The sequence below is a fragment of the Emydura macquarii genome, unplaced genomic scaffold (assembly GCF_026122565.2).
Source record: "Emydura macquarii macquarii isolate MOO-44397 ecotype Brisbane River unplaced genomic scaffold, CSIRO-AGI_Emac_v2 contig_3113, whole genome shotgun sequence".
Lineage (NCBI taxonomy): Eukaryota > Metazoa > Chordata > Testudines > Chelidae > Emydura > Emydura macquarii.
The window spans coordinates 1,891,108-1,901,819 of record NW_027133250.1 but is presented as its reverse complement, the minus strand read 5'-3'; the positions used below and the strand labels follow the sequence as shown (position 1 = coordinate 1,901,819).

Genomic DNA, 10,712 nt, shown 5'->3' with positions numbered 1-10,712 from the left:
GTGAGGCCAGGGGCTGCCGCTGCCGTGGGCTTGAGTTGTGACGGGGCGGCTCAGTTGCCCACAGGCGTTGATGATGGTTGGCACGTTGCGTTCTGCACGTGCGCGGTGAACGCAGGGAGGACTTAGGCCGGGCCCTGACGCGCTCACAGCCCAAGCCGACAAGCGTGAGCAGACGGGCGAGACGGTGCTAATGTACCTGAAAAACTAGGTCTCACGTAGCCCTGCCAGCCAACCCCGCTGCCAGGGACCAGCTGACTCCTTGCCGGCGCTACAGCACAGCTGGCTCTGACACAGGGCGCTCAGGGCAGCGGGTCACCAGCTGTGGGGCGCGACCCTCAAGTGGATTTGCTCCATCGGCAGCTGGGCGTGCGGCAATCCCGCCCGTGCACAGGCTGCCCTTTTACAAACTGACGTTAATTTGCTCTACAAACTGGCGCCTGCCATGCGGTAGGACGCGGCACACACTGCACGGCCGGGCTCGGGGGGAGCAGTGCAGCCAACATGGGGACACGCAGGCCCCACGGGTGGGGAACCGCTGCACTGGGGGCTAGTGCGGTAAGGAGTCCAGTGAGTCCCTTGGGCAAGTCACGTGGGCCCAGAGCCTCACAGAGACTTCGCTGTCTAGCTCCCACTGAAATCCACAGCAGGTGGGAGCCTAGCTGCCTGTGTGGCTGTGGCCGCTAGTCTCCCACGGCCAAAGTTTCCCACCCGTGCAATGGTGATAATTGCCCTGCCCTGCCTGCCAGGGCCGCATGAGCGTAAATCCAGTCTAGACTGCTCGGCGCTCGGTGCTGCACTGCCGGGGGCCAGGCGCGTGCCTGAGCCAGACCATGCCGGGAGCTCAGCTACTGAGCTGGGTGACCCGCCATTGGCAGAGCCCAGGGCGGTTCAGAGCCACAGGCCAGCGGGTGCCCACGGCGGGCAGCGGCGTTGGAGTGGGACGAGGCCGACCCAGTCAGACTGCAGGGAAGATGCAGAAAGCGGGTGGGGCTGGAAAGGCTTTGCCAGCAAGGAGAAGCTGAGGCGTTGGAAAGCAGGGAGCTAGCGCAGGGCTGGAGCTGGGGGCTGAGCCGCGCAGCTCAGCTGTGCCTGACGGGGGCGGGAGGGGTGCTCTGCCCGGCGGGTGCCGCGGGCTGGCTCCATGCAGTGCACGCCTGGCTCCAGCACCTGCATGTGCCAGTCTAACGGTCGGGGCCCACGGAAACGCCTGTGTGTGACGTGAACATTCGCGTTCCACGCGCCCTGGTGCCCGTCGCGCACCCTGACTGCAACGTGCGTGCAGCTGGAGCCAGGGGCAGCCGCGGCCACACAAGCCTTTGGCAGCATTTTTATCCCATGCCACGGCCTGGCTGGTCTCTGCCCCAGTGCACCGGGACGTGTAGCGACGTCTCTGTCCAGTCTGACGCAGTGCAAATGCCGATGGGCCTGGGCCCTGCACACAGCAGCCCGGGCGTTTGCCCCGCATGGCCAGCCCCAGCGTGTTGCAGACACGTTCAGACTCTGGTCTCGCAGGCAGGACTCCTGGGGGCCCTTCCCAGCGCTGCCATCGCTCCCTGAGCGCCCTCGGGCAGTCACTGCCCCGGTAAGACAGGGCTAACGCTGCCCTCCGCTGCAGCGCGCCCTGTGCCTGGGGATCAGGGCAGCGCCCGGGCCGGCTGGTTAGTGGGTGGCAGTACTAGCCGGGCCGTGGCCGGGCAGGGTCCCCAGTGGCTGGCAGAGAATCTCACCGCAGCCGGCAGTGACGGGGGGGGGGCAGGGGCCTTTTGGCTGAGGCCGTCCCCTGCTCCTGTGGGGCCGGCCCCAGGGCACAAGGGGGGGTCGTGCCCACACACAATGGCAGCAGGTCCTCGGGCGTGCCCATCAGCTGGTGGTGTGGTACCATGGCCCTGGAGCTGCCCCCCCCCCAGACATTGCACATGGTGACAGAGCGACGGGCAGCTGGGACCCGTACGCACATCCAAGAGGTGTCCTCCTCAGAGAGGGGAGCCAGGCAAACTCCCCGCAGCTGGGCCCTCCAGCTCCACAGGCCTGGCCTGGCACTGCCCTGAGCCAGGCCGACAGCCTCTCTCTGCCCTCCCCGGGCCTCAGGCCTCCCATCAGCAATGGGGCCGGCTCGGCCTGTGGGGCCTTCACGGCACAGGAGTCGGGGTCATGCTCCGGGGGGCCCCGCTGAGGGGTTTGGGTCTCTGGCCCGTGACAGCGGCAGGGGCATGGGGGGGCTGGGGTCACGTTCCCTGAGGAGCCTGGTATCGCAGCGCCCCCGCCCGTGCGATTCCCAGCCCAGGGCGAGGGGGCCGTGCGGGCAGCAGGGCTGGGCTGGCGCTGACGACAGTGGGCGGGGGGTGGGCCCAGGGGAAGGGGGCAGGTACTGGAGTTTTGAGTGGGGCGGGGGACAAGCAGGGGGGGACCCAGCGCCAGGGGTGTGAGGAGTGGGGCGGCACGACAGGCATGAGCGCCCAGGGACCCAGCCCAGGGCAGCGGGTGGGACACGCTGAGGCGCGGTTGTTCCCCATCCCACGCCTGGGCCCTGGCTGCTGGCCTTATCTGCGCGACCGGGCAGAGGCTGGGCCCGCCCCGGCTGCGCTCCTGCCAGGCCAGCCCTGGGCACACGCGGGGTGGGGCGTGTGAGCGGCCCGTTGGCAGGAGCATGGCGCCACGGGGCCAGTGTGGAGCACAGAGCAGGGAGCAGGAGAGAGGCGCGGTGCAGCCAGGGCAAGGGGACATGCAGGAGCCCAGCCCGCCGGCCTCAGCCTCCTCCTCGCAGCCCTTGACGTCTCCCCATCACCTCCGAGCAGGGAGCAGGGCGCTGTGCTCAGCACCGTGCTGTGTGGTTGCACATTCTGCCCCCCCCCGCACCGACCGAGGCTAGCATGGGGCTGGCTGCTGGAGCGGGCGATGCTGCCGCGCTGCACCCGTCGGGGCTGGCCCCTGTGGCCGCCGCGCGGCGCTGACTCGCTCCTGTTTTGCAGGGCTGCAGGCGGCACCCCCGCAATTCTCCGGCCCTGCTGCGAACGCTGCGTGTGACACTGCCCCACCCAGCACTGCTCACAGCAAACCGGGCCGCCCTCTCCACTCCTGGGCCCGCAGCGGGGAAGCTCTGGGCGCTGGCTCTGCGGTCACGGGCTGAAGTCAAGGCTCGTCTCAGCCTGTTCCGTGTAGCATGTAACACGGGGCTCAGCCGCAGCAGCCTTCGGGAATGCTCCTGATTCCTCCCTGAGCAACGGGCGGAGCAGCGGCTGCCAGACGGGCGGAAAGGGCCCTTGGACTTCCCATGGCGAGCCACGCAGCAGCCGCCCTGCCAGCGGCAGAGACCAGAGGCGGCCGGCTGGGAAAGCACCACGGCTAGTCCTGCTGCCTGACGCCCTGGCGTTGGCGTCCCACCCTCGCTGGAGAGGGGCCCAGTCGGCGATCGGCGCCGGGGGCTGGCTGGGGTTGTGAGCAATGGACAACCCACCGCAGGTATCGGCCGAGGAGCCTGCGGACGAGACAGCCGAGGAGCTGTTGGCCGGGCCCGTGGAGGAGGAGCTGCCGTCCCAAACGCGCGTCTACACCCTGTACGTTGGGAACCTGAACCCGCAGTACTCGCGCGAGGTTCTCTGCAGCATGCTGAAGGACATTCTGGGCACTGCCAGCCTCAGCCTGCAACGGCACGACATCGAAGTGGTGAAGAAACCGCGACGGGCCTACGCCTTCGTGCAGGTGGCCACTGAGCTGAGCCTCGCGAACCTCCTGAGGCAGCTCCAGGTGGCCTCAGACATGGAGCCACATCTCCTGAAGGAGCTGGTGGTGAAAGGGAAAACCCTGGTGGTGGGGGAAAGCCAGAGAGGCTCGCCCGGCGCTAAGGAGTGCCAAGAGGTAGGCACAGGCGATAAGTCGGGCCAGGCATGATGCATTGCACTAGCCTGGGGGAGGGCGAAGGCCCAGTGGGGCTGGCTGCACACGGCTGGACATGCCGCCTCTTGGTCCTGAGGTCCCCAGGGTGCAGGACAAGGGGGGGGCTCTCACCCACGATCCTCCCCGGGGTGGGCGCAGGAGGGCTAAGCCCCAGCAGCGCCGCCATCGAAGGCTGGGCTTTGCATTGCTCCGCCGCTCACCCCATGGGCCTGAGCAGTCGCTGTGAGCTGCTGAGAATCAGCACGCCGCAGGGCTTGCCCGCTTGGCACAGCCGGAATGATTACTGGGCCCCTGTTTGCACTGCAGCGCTACCACCTGCCTGGCTGGGCCTGGGATGGGACAGAGCTTCCTTCCCCAGCACTGCGTTCCCAGTCTGGCCCGCGCATGAGGCCTCCACCCCAGGACGGCTTCTCTCCTGTCCGCCACATCCAGGCGATGCTCTGAGTGGGGACACACTGCGATCTGGTGCAGTCAGAGGGTGACACCCACCCCTCTGCACGAGGTCTGTGTGCCACATAATCCCACATAGCCCTGTTCGAGGGCTTCAGAGGGACTGTGGGGGTCAGGCCTTGTGCTGGCCCCTGCTGGGGAAGAGGGGTTCACAGAGCCAGAGCGGCTGACATTTTTTTAATCACTGAGTCGTTGCTATGTCCCCCCTCCTGTTAGGCTAGGAGGGCGTAGCTGGAGTCTGTTCCTTCTTGTGCCCCATCAGCAGAACTGTTTGCAATGTTCCAGTCCGTTCTGGCCAAGGCCCTTGGGCTGTCTGCGTAAGCCAGGCAGGATTAGAAGACAAGGAGGGTTGCACACATGCTACCAAGAGTCGAACCTGGCCTGGTGGAACCTTGACTACAGATGATAATGTGCAGGAAGGAAAGCACCAGCTTGACTTTCAGATCCCAGGGGATTTGCAGGAGCAGCAATTAGAAAACTCAAGTAACCCATGCATTAGAAAAACACGCTCTAGGGCTGGCCCCAGCAGTGTCCAGCTGGTGGGACTTAGAGGCTTGTCTGGCCTTGGACTGGTTCACACATCAAAGGCTCTGTATGTCACCCCCATCCTTCAAGGGGTTTGCAGAGGGAAAAGTGGGAGGTTGAATCAAACAGTTCTGTTGATGCTGCCCAAGGAGGCATAGCCTCCAGCTCCCGCTCTCGGCACTGTGCTGAGTGTGACAGGAGTAAAAGGTGCAGAAAGAACTTCAGTTTTAGTTTCTGAAGTTGGCAACTCTGCCAGTGGTGATACCGCAGGGGCCGGGCGGCAGCTGGGGGGCATAGCCATGCATTGTCACTTGGAGGAGGATTGCAATTAAATAAAGGGTCCATCTGCTTTAAAGCCTGACTATTACGACTAGGGCCCTTGTTCTGGTGTTATACCCCTGGCTGTGGTTCTCGGTGTCACACCCACTCTGCCCTGTCTTTTCCTGCGTGACGTTTAATCTTTCTGGCTGTGCACAGGGCGACACAGAGGTGAATGGTGCCAGCTCCCCAGAGTCTCCCATGCTGGGACGTCCGGAGTCTGGCAAGAGCAGGCTGCGGGAGTCTGCGGACGCCCAGCCCAGTTCTAACTGGAAGGGCCCCCCTCAAGCCCAGAAGCTGGTGGAGCGGCCGGCAACGTTTCTGAGTGGCACCAGGTCAGACAGCGCCATCGTTCGGAGGGAGATCGTGGGCCAGGAGCGCTTGTTCTATGGCGCCTTCATGGGGAGTGAGACCAGGAACGTGGAGTTCAAGCGGGGCGGGGGCGAGTACCTGAGCGTGACCCTCAAGCACCATGTCCGGAAGTACGTGTGCGCCTTCCTCAACAGCGAAGGGGGCAGCCTCTTTGTGGGGGTGGAGGACAGCGGCTTCGTGCAGGGGGTCAGGTGCGGGCACAAAGAGGAGGACCGTGCCCGCCTGCTCATCGACTCCATTCTGAAAGGGTTCAAGCCGCAGGTCTTCCCCGACGCCTACACCCTGACCTTCATCCCCGTGGTCAAAGCAGAAGACACCGACGTCTTCCTGAAGGTGATCCGGCTAAGCGTGCATCTGCCCAGGCAGCAAGGGGAGCTGCTGCTTTACGAAACGGACCAGGGGGAAGTGTACCTGCGCCGGGACGGCAGCGTCCAAGGCCCGCTCTCTGGGAGCGCCATCCAGGAGTGGTGCAGGCAGGTAACTGGTTTGCAAAGGCAACTAATACAGGGCAAGGCTGAGCTGCAGCTGGGGGGACCAGATGTCCCCATTTGCTAGGCACAGTCCTGACATTCAGGGCTTTGTCGTGTAGAGGTGCCTGTTAGCCTTGTCCTGATTGTGCACAGGTGCTGTCTGGTCACCGAGCTGCAGCCCCTCCTGTTGAAGGCAGCCAAGGTGGCATTCAGCCCCGGGCTGAGTCAGTGCATGGCTGAGCTTCCCCCAGCTGTGGCTCTGCTCTCGCCAAGCCCAGGGGCGATGGTTTGAGCCCCACACCCTTTAGTTTCTGTCTAATCGACCTATCCCCGTACACTCCTTCCCTCGCCCGCTCGCTGTGGCTGTAGACATGGGCACGTGGCTGGAAAGGTTCATCACACTGCTTTCCGGGACCCACTTTGTCCCTCGTTTAATTATATTTGTCCATTTTTGTCGTGTCTTTGGCCCTTCCACAACATACATCCTTTGTGTGACGGACCCGCATGGTCCAAATGACCACGGTTCCTAACTAGGCCCAAACACCCGGCCCAGCTGCAGACACATGCTGCTGATCTCCAAGGTACTGGTGGCTTCTGAGACAGAAGACAGTGAGCACCACTAGAGAGCTCACTAACTCTTTAAAGGGACATCACCCAATTCCCAGACACCACCATTTCACAGAAGGGTTAGGAACAAAAATACGCACCGTGGACAGGCACGTGGAGCCTCCTAGTGATCACGATTTACTGTAGCTCCATGTACCTGCTGCAGTGACTGTCACATTCACACTTTGCTTCGTTGTAACAAAACGAGCACTCGTTATCTGGCAGAGCTGTCCATCGCTGACTTCTGGGTGGTGGCATTAAGTGGGTGTGGACACAGTCATCCTGAGCTTGAATTATTACAGCATCGTCACTTGTAACCAGTAAAACATAACGATAACCCTCCCCTCTTCCCCTACCGACAGTCCAGACGCTTCCTGCCACCCCTCAAATCTCACCCCCTCTGAGGTGACTATGGCAGGGTCGCCAAGGCCTGGGGCTGGATAATGGGGAGGGCTCAGGCTGGAGTTTGACTGATTGTAACGCTATGGTTAGGCCTAGGTTGCGGTGAGGGCTGGCCAGACTGCTCACCCCTTACTGCTCTGCCTAGGGGCAAAGTTCGGCCTGAATGAGTATTAGGGAGCCCGCTTGGCCTAAGTTAGCGCTAGGAGCAGCTGTAGGGTTAGGGTTACTGCTCGGCCTACAGCTGGGCCTGGGTTGGGATTAGGCAGAGATTAAGGTTAGGTTTTGGGTTAGTGCGTGGCCTGCGTCTATGGCTTGAGTTTAGGATGAGTTTGTGGCCTGTGTCTAGTTTTAGGGTGGGGTTCGGGTTACTGCTCAGGGTAGAGGGAGGGGCGCGGGTTAGGGTTAGATGTGTGTTCAGGGTTAAAGTCAGAACTAGGTTATGTTTAGAGCTGGGCGCAGTGGTCACCCCACACCTAGGGTTAGGACTCGCTTTCGGGTTACATTTTAGAGAGCGCATTCCATCGCGGCACCGGGCCAGGGCTGTTTACTTCTCAGCCTAGGTGTAGGGTGAGCGTTCGGCCTGCCGCTAGGATGCGAGTCGGGGGCTAGGCCTGGGTTAGGGCTACTGCCGGCTGCTGTGTGGGATGAGGGTTACGTGTTCCTCACTGTAGCAAGCAGAGAGCGTGGAGCTTCCAGGCTCTCTCACCGCCATCCCCTGAATTTGCAGATGGCTGGAGCAGCTGTGCCTGCCTTCTTTTCCCTCTCATCCTGCCTGGGCTAGCTCTGGGACCCACCCATCTCCCCCTCTCCACCCAGGGTGCTGACCATTGTCCAAATCGCGTTAGCCATTTCCCCTCCCTGGGTGCCCCTGCTCTTGTAATCTCAGGGCACAGGCATTGCTCTTGCTGGCTGGCTCCAGCCCGCCTGTGAAGTGCTGTGTAATTTTCCAACTGAAGGGCCAGTGTGGGAGAGGAATGCAGACCCCCAGCCCCCCTCCTGCCGATTTACAAGAGGGTTACTTTCATCAAGGTTTTGTACAAGTTTCCCTGGTCCCGCTGACCCATACACAAGCCAGTCCCAGCTGGACTGTTTTTGCCCACACAGGGCCCAGCACTCTACTGTGATTACAGGAAGGCACTAGGCTCCATCTTAATCCCCCTTTGGGTCCCCCCCCCTCTGCCTCAGAGGGATAACAATGAGTAATAGCAAGTGGGCCCCATAAGCCAGTCCCAGCTGGACTGTTTGCCCACACAGAGAAGGGAAGGACTCTAGCTCTGCGAAAACCAGTTCCCCTGGCTGTCCCCCTCCCCCCTTCCTCAGAGGCTGGCGCAGCGCTGGCAGAGAGGCTGGTTAACATTACACCCACACCAGGCCAGGCCGCTGCTAGACTGTAATGCTCCTGCAGCATAGCAGCTTCACTCACAGGAATTCCCATGCAGTGAACGAGGCCACAGCGGTGGAAAGGAAGTTAGGGCTAGATTCCCAAAGGGGATGGAGACATTGCAGTGCAGTACACGACAAGGCTTAACTGCAAGCGGGGCCCTGCCAGCCAGGAGAATGCCCAGCCCTACGGTAGGCCCCAGCTCTCCCACCCCGTGCCAAGAAGAGGGAGGCACAAAAGCCAGCCCAGGACTGAAATGCAGAGGAAAGGGGCAAGGCTTAGGGCTCAGATCCACCCCACCCCCCCTCCATCTGGGTCTCCAGCACCTGACAGGCCAGAGGAAGGCTCCTGTCTCCACAGAGGGGTCTCAGCCATGAACCCACTCCTGGAGATAGGCACCTGAGCCAGGTCAGCCCTTCTTTGTGAAAAACAAACTGCCAAGCCCCGTGGTTTGGACATGCAGCTGGGCGGTGGAGAGGCAGGTGCAAATGCTTGCTCCAGTGACCATTCATTAGTTATAGTGTGGAACCGCTTCACGCAGGGGAGAGGCCCAGCCCACAACAGCCCGGCAGTGAGGACTCAGCTGGTGCAAGTCCGTGCTCCAAATCAGGCAGCATGGAGATTCAAAGTGGTTCTGCCACAGCCCGGGGTAGTGGGTAGACCAGGGGCCAGAGGGACTGAGACATGCTGTCTCCCCTGCAAACTGTCCACGCCTGGCTGCCTTTCGGGCAGGTTACCATGCCCACAGCATAACTCCCACCTCATGGCCTGCCATGGGAGCTAGGCAGGGCACTGTCTGGCTTGTGAATCGTTGCTGTGACAATGTCACTGTGCTGTTGTACATCCTCAGAAATGGACAGGAGAAGTGAGGAAGCTGGAAAAGCGGATAGAGAGTTTGACGACGGAGAAAGAGAGCCTGCAGCAACAAATCAACCAGCAGCGGAGCCTAAATCCCAAATCTCGATTCTGCACCATTCTGTGATTCAAAGCAGAGCAGGAGCAGCCTTATGGCAGGCAGGGGAAAACATAGTAAGGAAGAGAAATCAGTCCAGGTATATTTGTACAGCTTTCGAAAGTAAATTCATTCCCATACAGAGCACTGGCCTCGGAACTCCAGGCTCAGGCCTGCTTTGTTCATCTCTTGGCAGCACGCCAGCCTGCAGCGGATGGCAGTAGCAGAGAGCATTTGTGGAGAGTTTGACTCCATCTCTGACTAGCTGGACTAGCCAGGTGGGAACCTGCTCATCACTGATCACTCCGACCATGAAGTTACAAAGCCCAGAGACTACGAACAGTATTTCACCTGTGAATTCAGGTGGAAACAGACAGCCTCAGCCCATTTTAGTATGTGAAAGGAGAAAAGATTGAGATCACATTATAAATGCTGTCCCCAAAGTGTTAAGACACCCATGAGTTCCCCCCAAATCAGGTGCTGAGTAGGTGCCTGGAGCTGTGATCTCATGCAGTGTGCATGAATCCCAGGCCCTAGAGAAGCAGGGTAGATGGTTCAGGGCAGTACTCTTCCCTCTGACACAACTCCACTGTGGGGCTTGGAAGTACACTGTCAATGCTCACGAGACAAAACAAAGAACCAGTCCACTTGCCATTATAAAGCCCAGAACCCCATTATACAAGGGTATGGGGATGAGGAACAGAATCCTGGACCATTTTTGTGGTAGGACTGGTCGTTCTTCACCTTTTGGAAATCAGAGGTGCCCGTTATAACTGGTAAAGTTAAATGACATGGGGTTTTGCTGCTGAATGAGATGGTTAGCATTGGCTACTTTTGGCCCAGATGCAGCTGAGGAGAAAGCAAGAGTGCTCCAGTATTGGAGCACCTTCTGTACAGAGCCTGCTAAAAAGGGAAATTGACCAGCAAAGTCTAATCCTTGTCAGGAAAAGCTTATTGCCTTGAGAACCAGGCTCAAGTGCTGGCCCCTGCTTCCTGTAGCAACTCCTGCCGACTTCAACTGGGACCAGAGGTGGGCTCTCAGCACCCAAGGGCTGCAGCAGGAAGGTAAGCCAGGCTGGTCATGCACAGGGAAGAAGAATAAAGGCAAAGATAGGGAGAATCAAAAATAAAAGGAATTGCAGAGGACAGAGAAGTGTTGATTCCAGTGTTTGGGACCTACAGTTGTTTCCACTGATGAAGATGATGGCACATTTGAACCAAAGTTCTGCCCAGTGGTCTCCAGCTGCAGCAGGTGTATTTTAGTACCACATACATCCAGCATAAAAAAGGTGCTTACACCCTTGCTATCTAATCCAACATTTTGAGGCTATATGGATGGAGA

The 10,712-nt window shown here is 60.3% G+C and overlaps 1 protein-coding gene across 1 annotated transcript; it reads left to right on the top strand.

Annotated features, from left to right (window-relative positions):
* The first annotated feature begins 3,441 nt into the window (after nucleotides 1-3,441).
* SLFNL1 (schlafen like 1) lies at nucleotides 3,442-9,400 on the top strand. The gene is made up of 3 exons (XM_067530784.1): nucleotides 3,442-3,855; nucleotides 5,347-6,036; nucleotides 9,269-9,400. Exons 1-3 carry the CDS (start codon nucleotides 3,442-3,444, stop codon nucleotides 9,398-9,400), a joined length of 1,236 nt encoding a protein of 411 aa, XP_067386885.1.
* Nucleotides 9,401-10,712: the final 1,312 nt, after the last annotated feature.